Source organism: Physella acuta, unplaced genomic scaffold (assembly GCF_028476545.2).
Source record: "Physella acuta isolate Inbredline_101_S28 unplaced genomic scaffold, ASM2847654v3 ptg000079l, whole genome shotgun sequence".
Lineage (NCBI taxonomy): Eukaryota > Metazoa > Mollusca > Gastropoda > Physidae > Physella > Physella acuta.
In genome coordinates this window covers 1,268,524-1,290,296 of record NW_026731599.1, presented here as the reverse complement: position 1 = coordinate 1,290,296, position 21,773 = coordinate 1,268,524, and the positions used below count along the sequence as shown (strand labels likewise).

The following is a 21,773-nucleotide window of genomic DNA, read 5'->3' as shown; positions in this document are numbered from 1 at the left end:
AACACAAATTACTCAAGGAATATATTAAAAGTTTATGGGGTTTCGCAACAGAATAAAATACTAGTTTAGGGCATAAACATAAAGTTAAAGACCACTTACAAGAATAAATAATAAAATATAGGGCCTATTATAGATCTAGGTTCAATTTTTGAAAAAAAAATCTATTTAATTAATTGGGTTAAAAATCAATATACTCATGATGATTTGCTACACGTCCCTTGAATCTGATAGTAGTGATATTACTACTATTACTATTAGAAATCTAGTAGTATAGTAGGAGTGAGCGGTTAATTGCTAGATCTATAATCTACTAGACTACCCGTCATCCCTTGGATAACTGTGGGTTTCGGGGGTCATCCATAAAAAACATCACGTCTGTCACTTAGGGGTCGTCCATAAAGGACGTCACACTCGTAGGGGGGAGGGTGGGTCCGTAATTTTGTGATGGTGTGTGATAAGGGGGAGGGGGGTTCAGATGGTGTGACGTCACTATTTTGCATCATACAAAAGCAATGTTAGAAAACGAGTTTTAGCCATTATTTCGCGTTTTAGAAAACGGTTTTATATCATATGTTTAAGGACTAAAAATAGTTTGGTAAAGAAACTCAATAATTTATTCTGATTTTAAAATGGTTTTTATTTTTAACTAATTAATTTTGGTTTGACCTAGATTCTAGATCTATAAATATCTTCCTTCGACAGCTGATCTTTAGATTCTAGATCTAGAGAAATTTATTGTATACTTAAATGAAAAGGACTGCTGAAAATTGATATAAGTGTTGAAACGTAATAAAAATAGCAAACGGACGTATCGTTAAAGCTATAGCAGAAAATTAGCTATATTATACTTTTGAATGGGCAACAAAATCTTGTATGGAAGTTGCCATTATTATTAAAAAAAGGAAATAAATCATGTGACGTCACTATATAAGTCATTGCTCTGAACTTTTATAATTATGTGGTTAATCCACCAATGAATATATCAATAAATTAATTAACGTCTTTAAATTAATTTGTGATTAACAGTTTGTTTAAAAAAGAAAATTGTTCTCTACCTAATTACCTATTGTACACATAGTGCAGATTCTCTCCTGTAACCAAATGGACAAACAAATAAATATTCAAACATGTAAACAAACTTTAGTTTTAGTAGTATATAGACAGACAGACAGATAGATATCTAGCTAGGCCAAGGCCTAAGAAAAAGAAGGGCAAGGAGACATCCTTATGACGAGCGATGGTGGAGAGGGGAAGTCCACAACTTGAATTTAGCATTACATTACTTTGCATGTGAAAAGTAAAATTAAGATCACAATTACAAAACCAAGTTTGACGTGTAAATGAATCACTGTATTCAAATCAACCCTGAGGTCATCCATGTCATAAACAATATCAAGAATTTAATTTTTTTTTATCTTCTTCCCCTTAACCTCAAAGTCACACGTCATCACTGTGACAAAAAGCCAGGACTCAACCCACAAAGCTTTTAACAGAGGTAATGAACACCACCAGTTACATCTACATGTGCATTTCAAAACTCCTTTTAACACGTTTTTCTTAACTCAGCTTCGCGTTTGTGGGTTTGTTGTTAAAATTGACAACGAAAATTAGCCCACTTCTGATTGCTCTAGAGATCTGAAATTCGGCATGCAGGCTATTTTCGCCTAACAATTTCAGATGCAATCATAAAAACTAGCAATTAGAGACCTAAATTAGCTTAATTAAATTACGCCCCAAGGACCCTAAAATTGAGGACATGATTTCTAAAGATACCGACAAGACTGGAGGCCTATTGACACAGTTACTTCGGCCCCAATCGATGTGAGCGCGCTGGCCGTGATCGTATTGTGGTTAGTACTTCGCGTTGTGGCCGCGACAACCCAGGTTCGAATCCTGGTCACGGCATTTGATGACAATAAACGTGGGTACGTTCACCATCAAATTTCCAAAATTCGTGTCATCAAATGTCATCGCCTAACAATTTCAGACGCAATCATAAAAAACTAGCAATTAGAGACCTAAATTAGCTTAATTAAATTACGCCCCTTCTCTGTTTAAAGCGTATCGGTCGCTCAAGATTTTTAGTCCGTGTATTTAAAAACACTTAGTCAAGTCATACTTAATCAAGTCATTATATAAAGTAGAAAATAAACTATATAAAAAACTTTTTAAAAACCACGTTTTTCATGTGTAGCAACGGACTAAAAAGGAGAAAATAAAATACTTAAAAAATTTAAAAAAAAAAACCACGTTTTTTTTTGTGGACTAAATGTCATTAAATGTATGAACAGTCATCACAAGAACCTGCACAGCTCGAGGAAGCACAAAAATCTACGAGCAGTCATTGGTAGATCCCCTAGGGTCGGAAGAAAAATTTATTTTCTACTTTTTAGTCCACAAAAAAAACGTGGTTTTTTAAAAAGTTTTTTATTACTAGTTCACTCGTCCGCATTGCCAAAATCTAATAGTGAATCCAGTGTGTGTCTGTCTTGACCTCTGCTAAGCCCTGAGACATTCAGGTTAATTTATTTAAAACCTGGACATTTTGATACTGTATGCCAGTAATGTATGTGCGATGTAGGCCTACTACTAAACGAGCTAAAACAATGTCTGACTTTTTTTTTGCGCCTTTTAACCCCCCCCCCCCCCAATGTTGTTTATATGACATATATTCATTAGTGTTTGGATGCCACTGCCTAAATGTAAGCAGTTAGCACTCTATATTTCTTGGACTACAGTTCTCAGGCTGTAAACAATGTCAACACTTTATTTTTTGGACCTTAGTTCTTGGGCTGTAGGTTTGTCCACACAACCTCTTAAATGGTCCATACACTGTATGAAAACCTTACGCTGTTCAGTCTCCACTAAGATGCCACATACACTGTATGAAAACCTTACTCTGTTCAGTCTCCACTAAGATGCCACATACACTGTATGAAAACCTTATGTTGTTCAGTCTCCACTAAGATGCCACATACACTGTATGAAAACCTCACTTGTATGTGGATCAGCCTCCACAAGTGTGAGGTACAACACATCTCAGCAACTACCAAGGTGTCACCAGGTGGTGTTCTAGTGAGCTACTGGTTAGCTCACTGTACCCCTAGTCTATGGCACACTTAAAAGCAAGTGTAGGCACTATAGTGCTCACGAGAGGGTCCGGTGGTGCTAGAGTCATAAGGCAGATGCCCCAACACAGTTGATTTCAATAGTACCCTGACCCATGTGGGGGGTGCTTAATCAGTGGTCCCAGAGCTTAGGGCGCCCAATCGCACACAACTGGCTGGGGTGCCACCACTAGAATATTTCGCACACAACTGGCTGGGGTGCCACCACTAGAATATTTCGCACACAACTGGCTGGGGTGCCACCACTAGAATATTTCGCACACAACTGGCTGGGGTGCTACCACTAGAATATTTCGCACACAACTGGCTGGGGTGCCACCACTAGAATATTTCGCACACAACTGGCTGGGGTGCCACCACTAGAATATTTCGCACACAACTGGCTGGGGTGCCACCACTAGAATATTTCGCACACAACTGGCTGGGGTGCCACCACTAGAACATTTCAATAACTACTGGCTAGGGTGCCACCACTAGAATATTTCGCACACAACTGGCTGGGGTGCCACCACTAGAATATTTCGCACACAACTGGCTGGGGTGCCACCACTAGAATATTTCGCACACAACTGGCTGGGGTGCCACCACTAGAATATTTCGCACACAACTGGCTGGGGTGCCACCACTAGAACATTTCAATAACTTCACAAAAGTTCATGAATGGTGTAGTAACGCATAAAATACAAACACATACATTTATTTTTTGTTTGCATAGTTATTTTTAAAACAATAAAGTAACGCAAAATTTAATGCACCAGTTTGATTGAACAATTTATTATATTATAAGTCATAAGCCATGCACAACAAGCTTGCTATTCTTTGTGAAACTTTCCAGATATTTCTTATGTCCATATTTACTCAGGTGACCATTCATTCATTAACAGAGACCTAGACAACTTGTAACCATGGACATTTGAGAGGACTTGGTTGCCAAGTTGAGGGCAGACCATTTACACCCTTGCTATGATATATATATATATATATATATATATATATATATATATATATATATATATATATATATATATATATATATATATATATATACTTATATATACATACTTATATATATATATACTTATATAGCTAGCTATAATATATAAATCTTTCTGTGAATAATAAGCTATTACTTAGGGCAGTAAAAATTTGTATTGCTAAAACAATTTTTAAAAGTGAAAATATTGAAAGTAAAATTTAGAATAAAAAAATCATGGAATGTAAAATGTAGAGAGTGTAAAAATAATGAACAGAAATTACATTTTAAAAAGTGCTGAAGTTAACATTTTGAATAACACCTTATGCCCCAAGTGAAGTAACATAAATTTTTAAAGTGACAAATAAAAGCCTACAACAAATTCCAATTCAACACATTTGATTTGTGTACTGCAAAAGTTTTAAATCACCATCTTTGTTAGCCTCAAGTTTCAAAAGTTTTGAATTAAAATTTCATAGCTAGATAGATAGGCTATGTATGTTCTTGTGCATCTTTTTGGATCATCCATAAATAACACCTGAGGTATGGGTTATGTAACAGCTTACATTTCTTTTTAAATCTAGTAGAATTGAACATTCACTCTATAATATGCCATTGGTTGTTACAAATGTTGTCACCAAATCTCATTTATCAAAATAGAACAAAACTAGCAGGACTTTCCTACTACACCAAATATTCTACTCAAGCTATGGGCTATCAGAACCACAATTTCTGATCATGTTGCTCAAGTTAGTCAGAAAAAATATATTTTCCTTCACATCTACATTTATTATAAGCTAGATATGGCCTACATATGTACCCCCTGACTCCAGTACCTGCAGCCTACATGTGTATTGTACCCCCTGACTCCAGTACCTGCAGCCTACATGTGTATTGTACCCCCTGACTCCAGTACCTGCAGCCTACATGTGTATTGTACCCCCTGACTCCAGTACCTGCAGCCTACATGTGTATTGTACCCCCTGACTCCAGTACCTGCAGCCTACATGTGTATTGTACCCCCTGACTCCAGTACCTGCAGCCTACATGTGTATTGTACCCCCTGACTCCAGTACCTGCAGCCTACATGTGTATTGTACCCCCTGACTCCAGTACCTGCAGCCTACATGTGTATTGTACCCCCTGACTCCAGTACCTGCAGCCTACATGTGTATTGTACCCCCTGACTCCAGTACCTGCAGCCTACATGTGTATTGTACCCCCTGACTCCAGTACCTGCAGCCTACATGTGTATTGTACCCCCTGACTCCAGTACCTGCAGCCTACATGTGTATTGTACCCCCTGACTCCAGTACCTGCAGCCTACATGTGTATTGTACCCCCTGACTCCAGTACCTGCAGCCTACATGTGTATAGTACCCCCTGACTCCAGTACCTGCAGCCTACATGTGTATTGTACCCCCTGACTCCAGTACCTGCAGCCTACATGTGTATTGTACCCCCTGACTCCAGTACCTGCAGCCTACATGTGTATTGTACCCCCTGACTCCAGTACCTGCAGCCTACATGTGTATTGTACCCCCTGACTCCAGTACCTGCAGCCTACATGTGTATTGTACCCCCTGACTCCAGTACCTGCAGCCTACATGTGTATTGTACCCCCTGACTCCAGTACCTGCAGCCTACATGTGTATTGTACCCCCTGACTCCAGTACCTGCAGCCTACATGTGTATTGTACCCCTGACTCCAGTACCTGCAGCCTACATGTGTATTGTACCCCCTGACTCCAGTACCTGCAGCCTACATGTGTATTGTACCCCCTGACTCCAGTACAGTACATGTGTATACAACTAGGAGAGTGATAAAAAACTATGAGACAGTGAGGAGTTAAAAATTATGGGATGTCAGCTATGGATGATTTCCTTAGAGCAGATGATGTTACAAAAATAAATCCTTTTGTCTGTCAACAACTTAAAGAAGGTTGATTCCTTCTTTAAAACAGCGGGCTATGTTGTCAACAGATCTATGGCTAAATCAAAATATCACTTCTATGGTGACTCAACATATGGCTCTCATATCACTTCTATGGTGACTCAACATATGGCCCTCTTAAAGAAAAGAATGAACAAGGCAAAGTCCTCACTCTCAAAGCACATGAGGTTAAACCGTGAGTAAAATAAATGTAACAACCGTGAGTAAAATAGAGAAATAAATACATTCTATAGGGACCAAATACAAGTAACACCTAGAGTAGTGGCACCAGTCTCAGCTAAGCTTTCCAAGTTCAGCTTTTTTGATCAATTCAGAAGCAGAAAATATAAAGCCATCAATGATCCCAGCCACTGTGAATGTCCCACCAATGATGGCGCAGATCTGGGGAGATACAGAAGGCATAAGATCCGGGGAGATACAGAGGGCATAAGATCTGGGGAGATACAGAGGGCATAAGATCTGGGGAGATACAGAAGGCATAAGATCTGGGGAGATAAAGAAGGCATAAGATCTGGGAAGATACAGAAGGCATAAGATCCGGGGAGATACAGAAGGCATAAGATCTGGGGAGATACAGAGGGCATAAGATCTGGGGAGATACAGAGGGCATAAGATCTGGGGAGATACAGAAGGCATAAGATCTGGGGAGATACAGAGGGCATAAGATCCGGGGAGATACAGAGGGCATAAGATCTGGGGAGATACAGAAGGCATAAGATCTGGGGAGATACAGAAGGCATAAGATCTGGGGAGATACAGAAGGCATAAGATCTGGGGAGATACAGAGGGCATAAGATCTGGGGAGATACAGAAGGCATAAGATCTGGGGAGATACAGAGGGCATAAGATCTGGGGAGATACAGAGGGCATAAGATCTGGGGAGATACAGAGGGCATAAGATCTGGGGAGATACAGAAGGCATGAGATCTGGGGAGATACAGAGGGCATAAGATCTGGGGAGATAGAGGGCATAAGATCCGGGGAGATACAGAAGGCATAAGATCTGGGGAGATACAGAGGGCATAAGATCTGGGGAGATACAGAAGGCATAAGATCTGATGAGATACAGAAGGCATAAGATCTGGGGAGATACAGAAGGCATAAGATCTGGGGAGATACAGAAGGGGCTAGTCATCTTCCATGAGAGGGATAGACAAGCTAAGGTCAAAGGTTGTGGGTAAATGCAGTTTGTGCAAGTAAAATGAATTGTGGTGGGGGGGGGGGGGGGATGTTACAATGAGTTCCTTGTTGCTACATGCTACAATAACACTAAGGATTTAAGATGACTTTTAGGCAAGAAATTTTGTCAACATTATTTTTGTGCTTTTTTTTTAGTACTTTGGTTAACTTGTGGCTGGCTCCACACTGACATATAACTTGGCTTTCAATGACCAGCCCATACAAATAAACATCACTGTCATTGGTCAAGCTGAGTCAGGTGACCCCCACCAACCATTAGGAAAGTTGGGAGTTACTACAGTGATCTGTATCATAAAAAATCAGGGATTCATCTAATGGACATTGGAGTTAAAACTATTCACAGTTTAAAGGTTACATTTTAGTACTTAAAACTTTTTTTTCCAACGGCTAACACAATAATGGCTGGTTATTCCATTATAACATGCCTATAATCAAAATCTTACCATGACCAAAAATGTGTAAAAAGGTTTTGTCTTTTCTGTGTAGCGCACAGTGATTGGGCTGAGTTCATAGCGAAACCAAATAGCTGGCATGATGTGCCCACCATGACCCATCTGCATCATGTCCTGAAAATTTTAAGAGAACAGCCATTAGAACAAACCAACAGACAGACCAACAGCTCTACACAATGACCTTATGGAAGGTCACAGACAGACCAACAGCTCTACACAATGACCTTATGGAAGGTCACAGACAGACCAACAGCTCTACACAATGACCTTATGGAAGGTCACAGACTGACCAACAGCTCTACACAATGACCTTATGGAAGGTCACAGACAGACCAACAGCTCTACACAATGACCTTATGGAAGGTCACAGACTGACCAACAGCTCTACACAATGACCTTATGGAAGGTCACAGACTGACCAACAGCTCTACACAATGACCTTATGGAAGGTCACAGACAGACCAACAGCTCTACACAATGACCTTATGGAAGAGAAATTATGGAGTTATCCTGGACTTACTCTGTAACTGTATGTGTACTGGAATGGAAAACGTATGTTGTTATATCTGTCTTCATACACTGAAGGCACCACACGGAGTATGTAGTCATGTGTTGTCAGAGCTAGGAAAAAATTATCAGACAGTTATAATTCTAATCAGACAGTTATAATTCTAATCAGACAGTTATAATTCTAATCAGACAGTTATAATTCTAATCAGACAGTTATAATTCTAATCAGACAGTTATAATTCTAATCAGACAGTTATAATTCTTATCAGACAGTTATAATTCTAATCAGACATAATTCTAATCAGACAGTTATAATTCTAATCAGACAGTTATAATTCTAATCAGTCATAATTCTAATCAGACAGTTATAATTCTAATCAGACAGTTATAATTCTAATCAGACAGTCATAATTCTAATCAGACAGTTATAATTCTAATCAGTTATAATTCTAATCAGACAGTTATAATTCTAATCAGACAGTTATAATTCTAATCAGACAGTTATAATTCTAATCAGACAGTTATAATTCTAATCAGACAGTCATAATTCTAATCAGACAGTTATAATTCTAATCAGACAGTTATAATTCTAATCAGACAGTTATAATTCTAATCAGACAGTTATAATTCTAACCAGACAGTTTTAATTCTAATCAGACAGTCATAATTCTAATCAGACAGTCATAATTCTAATCAGACAGTTATAATTCTAATCAGACAGTTATAATTCTAATCAGACAGTTACAATTCTAATCAGACAGTTATAATTCTAATCAGACAGTTATAATTCTAATCAGACAGTTATAATTCTAATCAGACAGTTATAATTCTAATCAGAAAGTCATATTTTTCATCAGACAGTCATTTTTCTGATCAGAATATAGACATGCCTACCCTTGTGAGAAACTACAGGCAAGTTTCAATAGGAAATTTTTTCATCAGTCATACAATAATAATTTCATCACAGTCATACACCAATAATTTCATCACAGTCATACAACAATAATTTCATCACAGTCATACAATAATAATTTCATCACAGTCATACACCAATAATTTCATCACAGTCATACAACAATAATTTCATCACAGTCATACAATAATAATTTCATCACAGTCATACAACAATAATTTCATCACAGTCATACAATAATAATTTCATCACAGTCATACAACAATAATTTCATCAGTCATACAACAATAATTTCATCACAGTCATACAACAATAATTTCATCACAGTCATACAACAATAATTTCATCACAGTCATACAACAATAATTTCATCACAGTCATACAACAATAATTTCATCAGTCATACAACAATAATTTCATCACAGTCATACAACAATAGTTTAATCACAGTCATACAACAATAATTTCATCACAGTCATACAACAATAATTTCATCAGTCATACAACTATAATTTTATCACAGTCATACAACAATAATTTCATCAGTCATACAACAATAATTTCATCAGTCATACAACAATAATTTCATCACAGTCATACAACAATAATTTCATCAGTCATACAACAATAATTTCATCACAGTCATACAACAATAATTTCATCACAGTCATACAACAATAATTTCATCAGTCATACAACAATAATTTCATCACAGTCATACAATAATAATTTCATCACAGTCATACAACTATAATTTCATCACAGTCATACAACAATAATTTCATCACAGTCATACAACAATAATTTCATCAGTTATACAACAATAATTTCATCACAGTCATACAATAATAATTTCATCACAGTCATACAACTATAATTTCATCACAGTCATACAACAATAATTTCATCACAATCATACAACAATAATTTCATCACAGTCATACAACAATAATTTCATCACAGTCATACAACAATAATTTCATCAGTCATACAACAATAATTTCATCACAGTCATACAATAATAATTTCATCACAGTCATACAACTATAATTTCATCACAATCATACAACAATAATTTCATCACAGTCATACAACTATAATTTCATTTCAGCCATACAACTATCATTTTATCATTCAACAATAATCAGTTCATCAGTCATAAAATAATCATTCATCAGTCACACAACAATCACTATAAATCATTTTTTTTAAAAAGCTTGTCTTATAACTATCTATGTACTAGTGAACCAATGCCACGTAAAATGTAACATGTGTATGTACTGAGATTTGGCTGGATTGTAGATGACACTTATTTGAGTTTTACATTAGAGCAATAATGGCACAGGTGGAACAACCTACCAGTGCCACTTACGTCAAGCGCTCTCAGATCCAATGATCTGCAGGGCAGATCAAGTAGAGTTCAGCTAATGTAGGTGGTCTGAGGTATAAAATGTGCTAAGACATCCATTGTAAATGTAAGTCAAACATATTCAACAATTTTTATACAAAGCAGCCTTACCATTGTAAGTCAAACATATTCAACAATTTTTATACAAAGCAGCCTTACCATTAGAATTTCTTTTATCAACATTTTCTAGTGCATTGAAGGATCCTTTCACTTGCTAAATCAAAAAACAATTCCATTAAATTATGCAATACAAAAAATATTTTTAAAATTTTATCACATAAATGCCAATTAATTTAATTTTAAAAGCTGACACCACATGTCCCACTGGCTAGCCCCAACACAACCTGTCCCACTGGCTAGCCCCAACACAACCTGTCCCACTGGCTAGCCCCAACACAACCTGTCCCACTGGCTAGCCCCAACACAACCTGTCCCACTAGCCCCAACACAACCTGTCCCACTGGCTAGCCCCAACACAACCTGTCCCACTGGCTAGCCCCAACACAACCTGTCCCACTGGCTAGCCCCAACACAACCTGTCCCACTGGCTAGCCCCAACACAACCTGTCCCACTGGCTAGCCCCAACACAACCTGTCCCACTGGCTAGCCCCAACACAACCTGTCCCACTGGCTAGCCCCAACACAACCTGTCCCACTAGCCCCAACACAACCTGTCCCACTAGCCCCAACACAACCTGTCCCACTGGCTAGCCCCAACACAACCTGTCCCACTAGCCCCAACACAACCTGTCCCACTAGCCCCAACACAACCTGTCCCACTGGCTAGCCCCAACACAACCTGTCCCACTAGCCCCAACACAACCTGTCCCACTAGCCCCAACACAACCTGCCCCACAAGCCCCAACACAACCTGTCCCACTGGCTAGCCCCAACACAACCTGTCCCACTAGCCCCAACACAACCTGTCCCACTGGCTAGCCCCATCACAACCTGTCCCACTAGCCCCAACACAACCTGTCCCACTGGCTAGCCCCAACACAACCTGTCCCACTAGCCCCAACACAACCTGTCCCACTAGCCACAACACAACCTGTCCCACTAGCCCCAACACAACCTGTCCCACTAGCCACAACACAACCTGTCCCACTAGCCCCTACACAACCTGTCCCACTGGCCACAACACAACCTGTCCCACTAGCCCCAACACAACCTGTCCCACTGGCTAGCCCCAACACAACCTGTCCCACTGGCTAGCCCCAACACAACCTGTCCCACTGGCTAGCCCCAACACAACCTGTCCCACTAGCCCCAACACAACCTGTCCCACTGGCTAGCCCCAACACAACCTGTCCCACTAGCCCCAACACAACCTGTCCCACTAGCCCCAACACAACCTGCCCCACTAGCCCCAACACAACCTGTCCCACTGGCTAGCCCCAACACAACCTGTCCCACTGGCTAGCCCCAACACAACCTGTCCCACTAGCCCCAACACAACCTGTCCCACTGGCTAGCCACAACACAACCTGTCCCACTGGCTAGCCCCAACACAACCTGTCCCACTAGCCCCAACACAACCTGTCCCACTAGCCCCAACACAACCTGTCCCACTGGCTAGCCCCAACACAACCTGTCCCACTGGCTAGCCCCAACACAACCTATCCCACTGGCTAGCCCCAACACAACCTGTCCCACTGGCTAGCCCCAACACAACCTGTCCCACTAGCCCCAACACAACCTGTCCCACTAGCCCCAACACAACCTGTCCCACTAGCCCAAACACAACCTGTCCCACTAGCCCCAACACAACCTGTCCCACTAGCCCCAACACAACCTGTCCCACTGGCTAGCCCCAACACAACCTGTCCCACTAGCCCCAACACAACCTGTCCCACTGGCTAGCCCCAACACAACCTGTCCCACTAGCCCCAACACAACCTGTCCCACTGGCCCCAACACAACCTGTCCCACTAGCCCAAACACAACCTGTCCCACTGGCTAGCCCCAACACAACCTGTCCCACTAGCCCCAACACAACCTGTCCCACTGGCTAGCCCCAACACAACCTGTCCCACTAGCCCCAACACAACCTGTCCCACTAGCCCCAACACAACCTGTCCCACTAGCCCAAACACAACCTGTCCCACTGGCTAGCCCCAACACAACCTGTCCCACTAGCCCCAACACAACCTGTCCCACTAGCCACAACACAACCTGTCCCACTAGCCCCTACACAACCTGTCCCACTGGCTAGCCCCAACACAACCTGTCCCACTGGCTAGCCCCAACACAACCTGTCCCACTGGCTAGCCCCAACACAACCTGTCCCACTAGCCCCAACACAACCTGTCCCACTAGCCCCAACACTCTCACCTTGCCCTCAGCCAAGTCCATCCCAAAGCGCAGCTTGTGCACAATGTGGGTCATGTCAGGATTCTCTGGTTGGGATTTGGCAGAGTGAGTGGAGACATGAAAGTTGCCTGGCACCTGACAGAGGAAGAGACAATGGTCCAACTACAAGTTTGTGCAACCAAAGTATTTATTAATAAAGAATACCTTTTTATTGTTTTGAAGGTTTTAAAATTTGTTTTTTTCAACTTTTTAGTAATTTGGCCACTTCTAAAAATATTTCCGTTAAAACCCGTTCAGTAACTTTTGACACAATTATCTGCCCATACCTTGCAGAGCATGCGAGAAATCAGCCAATTGTGAAGAGTTCACCCTTGATCGCTAGCATTTAATTTTGTTATCTCCCTTTAGTTTAAAAACTGTTCAATTAATTTTATAATGACTAATCTAATGTCTAATTATAGTTTTCATACATTGCTCTCAAAGCAGAAGGTAACTGGAAAATTGGAATTAAATTGCTGCATTAGAAGTGGGTAAAAATTGAGTTACAAGCATTGCCACAAACCCACAAACAAACAGACGATGCCAACTAAGTAAAAGCTTGTAAAAAAAGAGAACTGTTTACATCAGACATACCTTATTGATCAAAAAATGGCTTTCAAATCTACACCCCTTTCCTTCATTTAAAGGCTCTTTGTGAGTATTGTCCCTGAAACCAACTTCATGACGACCCATGTCATCTTGTATATCTAAACCGACATCTGAAACATAACAAACATCTCTTGTATATCTAAATCAATATCTGAAACATCACAAACATCTTGTATATCTAAACCGATATCTGAAACATCACAAACATCGTGTATATCTAAACCGACATCTGAAACATCACAAACATCTTGTATATCTAAACCGACATCTGAAACATCACAAACATCTTGTATATCTAAACCGATATCTGAAACATCACAAACATCTTGTATATCTAAACCAATATCTGAAACATCACAAACATCTTGTATATCTAAACCAATATCTGAAACATCACAAACATCTTGTATATCTAAACCGACATCTGAAACATCACAAACATCTTGTATATCTAAACCGATATCTGAAACATCACAAACATCTTGTATATCTAAACCGATATCTGAAACATCACAAACATCTTGTATATCTAAATCAATATCTCAAACATCACAAACATCTTGTATATCTAAACCGATATCTGAAACATCACAAACATCTTGTATATCTAAACCGATATCTGAAACATCACAAACATCTTGTTTATCTAAACCGATATCTGAAACATCACAAACATCTTGTATATCTAAATCAATATCTCAAACATCACAAACATCACGTATATCTAAATCAATATCTCAAACATCACAAACATCTTGTATAACTAAGCCGATATCTGAAACATTTGTCTAGGTACAGGGTCACAGGTTGATAGTACACAGTTCTAACTTACATTCACAAGCCATGTTGGGTAAAGTTATATTAATAAAAACAGGAATCTTTTCAGAATGTGTCACAGGATCTTCCACAGTGAGAACACTCTGTCTAGAAACAGAAAAATCTATCAACAAAATGGGGAGAAAAAAAATACTCTAAAGAAATGGAATAAGCCTGTAAAACAAATCTAAATAAAAACGTAACTGGGATGGACTTACACTTCCACTGTTAAGAATTCTCTAAGTTCTGATACAAAGAGATAGGTGATAAAAAGGCAGCTGCATACGGAAATCATGGCCCCAGTTAGGGTAGGCTGGGTTAGGTCTTTGGGTACCTTGCGATAGATGTCTAATCTAGATTCAACAAACAATTCAAGTTACAGTTACACCTATTTTTACAAACCTTTTTTTAAAATTATTTAAGAAATAACTAAAACTGCTATAAAAAAACCATTATGTTTAGCAGAGCATTAAAACAAATAAAAAGTTAAAAGAAATTTGTCTTTACCTTCTAATGTCAAACTGCATGTTTGCTTATAAAGTGGCAGCAATACAAAAAATTATTTCACAAAACTGAGTAGATCTACAGGGTGTCGGCTCTGTTTGAATGTTTTATTACAAGTTATTCTAGAGAACTTGAGTCTGAAATAAGACTATTTTATTTAAACTATTTATTATGTTACACACTGGCTTGACAAAAAAAAAAAAAAACTATTATTTTATTATCAACTACACTGGTACGATTTATTATGTTACACACATGGTCTTGACAATAAAACTATTATTATTACTAGATCTAAATATCTAGATCTAACTGTTGAGTGTTGACTGTGAGTGTTGTCTGGATCTTAGTAGATCTACGTGGCAATGTTAATGTAAACATAACTCGAAATGCAAAGCATAATCGTGTAATAATAAGAATTGTAATTAAGGAATTAAAACTTTGAGATGGTGACGACATATTTTTAATCATTAAAAACATTAAGATTAAAAATGCATAGAGTCTAGATCTAGAGATATGATTCTCTTTGGCTTTACCGGTTTGAGTGGAACAGCCCGTTGTTTCTCTTGTGTAGTGTTAGATCTAGATTCTAGATAACTAGAGATAGACTAGGCCTACAGAAGAGTTCATCCAAAAAGTTTTTCCCATCTTTCCTTTAGATAATGGAGTTGAAACAGTAACACAGACTTTTATCCTATTCACGAATTAATTTAAGACAACACAACATACCTTCACATTTAACTTGGTTTTAACAGTTCTTAATTGTGTAATTAGATAGGCCCTATTTAGATGTGAAAATTGTTAAAATTTGAAAAAGCTATTAGATCTAGATACTAGTTTCATTTTATAACTATTGGATTTTTAATTTTGTATTCCACGGCAAAAATTCTGGACAGTTTTGTCATGCGCGAAAAGAAGTGACTCCGTCAACCTCCGTATCATTCCTAGCCTGTCCAGTGTTTTCTGCTAAAAATACTAGATTTCTAGACTAGATCCTATATTTTAAATAAGTTAGTGTATTATATTATATAGATCTAAGTATTATTGCTTTTAAGTATGTTCATCGTTTAGGCCTAAATATTATTTTTTCTTTCCATCCAGTTGAAGTGCAGTGCCAAGACCATCTGACTAGTCACTAGATCTAGATCTATTATTTTATTAGACTCTAACTCTAGCTAGTAGCTAGTCATTAAAGTTTACACTCAATTTACACTTTAAAAGTTAGATTAAGATAGGGCCTGCCTATAGACTCGTATAGTACTGTATAGTGACGTATAGAGTATAGATAGATACTATACTATAGAATAGAGCTAGATCTAGATCTAATTCTAATCTAGAGATTAGATCTAGACACTAGTGACTAGTCTGGAGATATCTAGAATTAGATTTTAGATATCTCGTAGATCTAGATCTATCTAGATCTACTAGTCTTATACTACTAAAACTCAAGTTTGTTTACATGTTTGAATATTTATTTTTTTGTTTGTTTGTTTGGCTGATTGACTATTGCGCATGCTATGGTTGCACTCATCGTGGAGAGCTGTAAAATAGTATGTAGGTAGAGAAAAATATTTGTTTTAAGACAGACTGTTAATCACACATTTATTTAAAGATGTTAATTAATTTATTGATTTATTCATACGTAGAGTAACCCTATTTTTTTTAAAGTTTAGAACGACCACTACACTTGTCGGGACCGTGACGTCACAGTTTTTTGTTTACTCTTTAGTACAATAAAATGGCGGCGTCTATCGAAGAAAATTGTGTTCCCATTCAAAAGTTTAACACGTTCTAAATCTAATTTTCTGTCGGTCATAACTTTAACAATACGTCCGTTTGCTGTATTTATTACGTTCCAACACTTATATCAATTTTCAACTGTCTTTTTTCATTTAGTTTTAAAATAAATTTCTCTAGATCTAAAGATCAGCTGTCGAAGGAAAGTTATGAATCTAGCCTAGATCTAGGTCACTAGACTCAATGTAAATTCTAGATCTAGAATCTATTTCAGTCTTAATACATCTTGAATCTATTTCAGGCCTAAATTATTTTATATAAATCTTTGTTTGGCTAATTTAAGATAAAATTTAAGTTGAAAGTTACTACTACTAGACTTAGATCTAGATCTATGCGTGTAAATCAAGTTGCATAAGGAGACTCAAAGTATAGTATAAAAATTCTTTTGTGACGCCACGAGTAAATAGCTAAGTTGGTAGTGAAGTTGGCTCTCATGCGGGTGGCACAGGTTCTAGACCAATATGTCAATGATATTTTTTTTTCAATTTTTTTTAGATGTGAATGATAAAGTTGCCTATCTGAACTTGGCAGGATACATGGCAGGTGAAGTAGAGTTCATCTGTTTCTTTGTCCTAAGCATATGAAAGGATAGTGTGGTCAGAGACATGCTCGGCTGGAATCGTTTATTAAACGATAAAAACATGTTGTCTGAGACTTGGCGGGACACTGGGCAGGTGAAGTAGAGTTGAGTAGGTCACATGTGACGTCAGTATATGAAGGGATAGTCCGAAATCGGTGTTTTCGGTGTTTTTAAAAGATAAAAAAACATATTTTTGAATGTGGGGACTGTTTTTTTTGACGATAAGTGACACTGCAGTAGCGTAGCGAGGAGGGGGGGGGGGGACATATGTTGGGGCGCCAAAATGGTTTGGAAAAATAAATTGAAAGGTTGAGGGGGGTGCAAATCGAAAGTTTAAGGGGGGGGGGTGCACATCAAAAGTTTGAGGGGGGGGTTGCAAATCGAAATCTTGGGGGGGGGGGGTTCAAATCGAAAAGTTTGTCCCCGGGCGCCGGTAAGGGTCGCTATGCCTCTGAGTGACAGACGTGATGTTTTTTGATGGATGACCCCCGAAACCCACAGTTATCCAACGGATGACGGGTAGTCTAGTACTATCTAAAAATCTAGCTATGTGTGCCTGGCTAATTCTATCTAAACTTCTAAACTATACTATAGGACCATAGGCAGGATAGTCCTTCTATTAAATTTATTATTATTAAGTAGGGGCCTATTACTATTATTTTTTTATTAGGCCCTAAGTAAAAAAAAATAATGAGTGTTAGGCCCCTAATAAGTATAATAAGTATTAATAAGTGTCTGATTAATCATTAAACTTTAGAATCTTCTTTTAAAAAGTTTAAAAGGAGGTGTTAGGTTACTGGTAGTTAACTAAAATACTAAATACACACATAACTTGCTAATAATGTCAATGCTAACCCAAACCTTGGTCCTACCAACCATAATATTTATTTATTAGGCCTAATTTTAATTTACCAATCATAACACATATTGCTTTGGTTTTTAAAAATTATCACTTTTAAAATAGGCCAGGTAACATCTACGTACATAATTATTAATTAGTACATACCACCTCACAAGTGTTGTGTCTTAACAAAAATTAACTAGCTTCATTAAAATTAGGATGATGAAAATTCACAAATTATGAATTGCTGATCAGCAGAAAATAAAACAACCAGATGGCTGCGTATACTACATCATGGGTCAACTCATATATATATATATATATATATATATATATATATATATATATATATATATATATATATATATATATATATATATATATATATATATATATATATATATAGGCCCCTACATGTTGAAAATGTAAAGCAATAAAAAAATTAAAAGGGCTTAAATTGTGGTAAAGAGGTGCCAGGGTAAAAATAGTAAAAAATATTTATTTATTTATAATATATACCTATATTGTATTCAAGACACATTTTTGTGTGAATTATGTTGTAAATAAAAAATTTCCTTGCAGACTGGACTGCTGAAGTGTAGAGCCTCTTCACAGGATGGAAAACCTGAATGAAAGCTTCCAGTATTGCATAGAGGTACAAGAGGGCCTGGAGAGTGATGATGGTAAAGTTATTATCATTTACAACTATGATGGAGTTGACCTTACCCCAGAACTTCTGGCTAAAACTTTAGAGGAGCTTTCAACTCAAACAAGTCTACAGAGGACTGGTGCTATGACAGAGCTTTCAGCCCAGGCAAGTCTACAGAGGACTGGTGATTTGACAGAGGCAACTGTTCCCAGTCTAGATGAGATCCAGCTTGATCCAGTCATGCTGACCAGTCCAGTGATCAAGGTAGAGGAGAGTGTTGAGCCCAGTCATGTGACTGCTGCACCAGACACTGCCAGGACTAACAGTAGTGCCGGGGAAATGCCTCAACTCACCCTGCTCAAAGCTGAAGACCTAAGGCATGAAGCTGCTGAGTCTGTTGTGTTCCATCAAAGTAATGTTGACTTGACCAGTGGCAGCAAAGATGGAGCTGCTGAGTCTGTTGTGTTCCATCAAAGTAATGTTGACTTGACCAGTGGCAGCAAAGATGGAGCTGCATGGCTTGATGAGCCCGACAGATGGCAAGCTAAGGATCTACCTTGTTCAAACAGAGAGAAGGTTCTCAAACTAGAGGCCAAATGTGAGCCAGCAGACTCAGAAGAGGATGAGGACAAACAGGAGCATTGTTGTGATAGCTGTGCCTTTGTGTGCCAGGGGGAAATAGAGCTACAGAGGCACAAGAAAAGAGAGCATAGAGTCAAGGATCCTTTTGTGTGCAGGCACTGTGGGAAAAGTTTTCAGCATGAGCTCAGCCTTGTTGTTCACAAACTAGGCCACAAGACCAAGATGACAAGCCTGCTGACAAAGGTCAGCCAAACTTTTTCTTGTCCACTCTGTCAGTTTGAGTACCAAAAGAAAGGTCAGGTCACAGCCCACATGAGGACAGCCCACAGCAGTAAAAACTTTGTGCTCTGCTCCAGGTGCAGCTACGCTTGCCTGAACCAGGCGCAGCTGAGCGCCCACATGGCTTCAGCTGCCCACGAGGGACGTACATTGTGTCCACTGTGTGGCACATCCACTAAAGATATACGCCAACATATCAGACGCACGCACAATGAAAATCGTCCATATTTGTGTACACAGTGTGGCTTTAAGGCCAAGACCTGGACCCATTTGAATACTCACATGGTCATCCACGAGCCAGTGAAGCGAGTAATCTGTGAGCTGTGCCAGTACAGGTGTCACACAAAAGATCAGCTCAAGAAACATCTGGTCAAACATTCCAGTCAAAAAGATTTCAAGTGTGCTTTGTGTCAATTTGCCTGCAAAACTAAAATGAGTTTAAAGAGACACATGCAAATCCATGAAGCTCCCAACAAGTATGTTTGCTACATCTGCCAGTTCAGCACCCACGACAAGCTGATTCTACGACAGCACAAATCCCAGGAACATGTCCTGAAAGCTTCTTACAAGTGCCGTGAGTGCCTGCTGGAGTTTGGGCGGGTGGTGGAGCTGAAGAAACATGCCTTGGCTGAGCACAAGAGTGAATGGACCCACTTTTGTTCCTACTGTGACTTTGTTGGTCAGACCCTGACTGAGTTGCGCACACACATGCAGAGCCACTTTGGTAAATTTAGCTTCTCCTGTGATGTGTGTGGGTACATGTGCAGACTGAAAGCCTCCTACCAGCGACATATGGAGAGACACAAGAAGGTCAAAAGGTTTTCATGCACTCTATGTGCGTACGCCAGTGTGGAGAAGTATGACTTGCAGAAACATTATGTACATCGTCATTCAGAAGAGAAACCCCTGGCCTGCCCTTATTGTGCTTACCGCTGCAAATTCCAGCCACGCCTCAATAACCACATCTCGTATGTGCACAGTGATGTCAAACCTTTCTTCTGCAAAATCTGCTCCTACACTGGCAAGTCTGCAGAGAACCTGAAGAAACACATGGCCAACCACGGCGTTCTCATCAAGTCCTTACACTGTGTGCTCTGTGACTATGCTACTGCAGAAAAAGCCAAATTAAAACGTCACATGCAGGTGCATGTTAAAAAAGCAGTATTTCAGTTCCAAGAGCCTTTGGCAGCCTGATTCATTCTTGTTCCTCTGGAACTAGTTGTACTTGTAGAGTTAAATCATAATAAGCATTATAGTGATATAAATAACATTAAATAGTTATACATAAATTTATCGTCATTATCTACTATGTTGGAGGGATAGAGATGCCTATGACCTACTCACACTTTTCACATTTTTATATTTGAAAAATGTAAATCACAAAAATGTATGTAACCGAGGGGTTAATATTGTTGTCCATTCGCAGCACATTGTTGGGACAAGGAGGTTTTCTAAAGCTGGGCACACTCATTCACATTTAAACAGAACTAGAACCAAACAAATTAAAACTGGTTCACTCACGGTTCAAATCATCCCTTGACACATTTACACCACTGGCAAACAATCCAGTCAGACCTTCAACAGATATAGTGACATCTTGATGACAGCTACAAAAACATTTGGCCAAAAGGTATTGTGACATGTAGCACAACCATACAACAGTAGCTCTACCAGGTGGCTGGGCATTGTGCTGACCACACTATCCCTTCAAAGGTGGCAGAAACAAGTGGACTCCATTTGATCTGCCCTATAGACCACTAGGCATGTAACGGCACTCGACAGTTGTAACCTGCACCCAATTAAAAACCACAGTTTTACTTTACAGACACCCTCTTGCATGTGTGTAGTTGACAAGATTAGTGTGTGACAACCTATGTAGTTTACAAGATTAATGTGTAGTTGACAAGTTTAGTGTGAAGCTGACAAAATTGGTTTGTCAGTGTGGGTGAGTTATATACAAGGACCCACGGTCTAGATGACATCAAGAATTAGATTCCACAACTTTTCTTCCTGACATACAAATGATAACATTTGAATAAAACAAGTATTAAAAAAACCTTCATACAATAGAAATGCGCTTTTAAATGCGCTGAAAATAAAACTAACCTGCTTTCTTTCAGAAAAGCTTTGGTTGCTCATGAGATCTTTTACATATTTTAGCGACAAGCTTTTATGAAAGAAAGTAGATTAGTTTTATTTTCAGTGCATTTAAAAGCTTGTTGCAATAA

General features: G+C 38.8%; 2 protein-coding genes across 7 annotated transcripts; one reads left to right on the top strand and one right to left on the bottom strand.

The window, feature by feature from the left end:
* Window positions 1–5,486: 5,486 nt before the first annotated feature.
* Window positions 5,487–15,729, bottom strand: LOC131955707 (endoplasmic reticulum-Golgi intermediate compartment protein 1). Of its 6 annotated transcripts, none has more exons than XM_059319957.1 (10): window positions 15,547–15,729; window positions 14,824–14,968; window positions 14,535–14,669; window positions 14,333–14,424; window positions 13,486–13,610; window positions 12,874–12,987; window positions 10,698–10,752; window positions 8,228–8,328; window positions 7,699–7,821; window positions 5,487–6,436 (listed from the first exon to the last, which is right to left on the bottom strand). In XM_059319957.1, exons 2-10 carry the CDS (start codon window positions 14,841–14,843, stop codon window positions 6,329–6,331), a joined length of 873 nt encoding a protein of 290 aa, XP_059175940.1. In that variant the 5' UTR covers window positions 14,844–14,968; window positions 15,547–15,729; the 3' UTR covers window positions 5,487–6,328. The 6 variants fall into 6 exon arrangements, with proteins under 6 accessions (XP_059175940.1, XP_059175932.1, XP_059175955.1 ...); XM_059319949.1 differs by having other exon boundaries at window positions 14,824–14,957; XM_059319972.1 differs by having other exon boundaries at window positions 14,824–14,914.
* On the top strand, window positions 15,713–21,607 carry LOC131955450 (oocyte zinc finger protein XlCOF6). Its single transcript, XM_059319591.1, has 2 exons — window positions 15,713–15,827; window positions 18,618–21,607. Exon 2 carries the CDS (start codon window positions 18,652–18,654, stop codon window positions 20,737–20,739), a length of 2,088 nt encoding a protein of 695 aa, XP_059175574.1. The 5' UTR covers window positions 15,713–15,827; window positions 18,618–18,651; the 3' UTR covers window positions 20,740–21,607.
* The last annotated feature ends 166 nt before the right edge of the window (window positions 21,608–21,773 follow it).

Coding starts and splice junctions, on each gene's coding strand:
- LOC131955450 (XM_059319591.1), top strand. CDS start 18,652: ATGGAAAACCTGAATGAAAGCTTCCAGTATTGCATAGAGGTACAAGAG.
- LOC131955707 (XM_059319957.1), bottom strand. CDS start 14,843: ATGCAGTTTGACATTAGAAG. Junction 14,425..14,534: donor GAATTCTTAACAGTGGAAGT/GTAAGTCCATCC, acceptor TTCTGTTTCTAG/ACAGAGTGTTCTCACTGTGG. Junction 10,753..12,873: donor TGGACTTGGCTGAGGGCAAG/GTGAGAGTGTTG, acceptor TTTTTGATTTAG/CAAGTGAAAGGATCCTTCAA.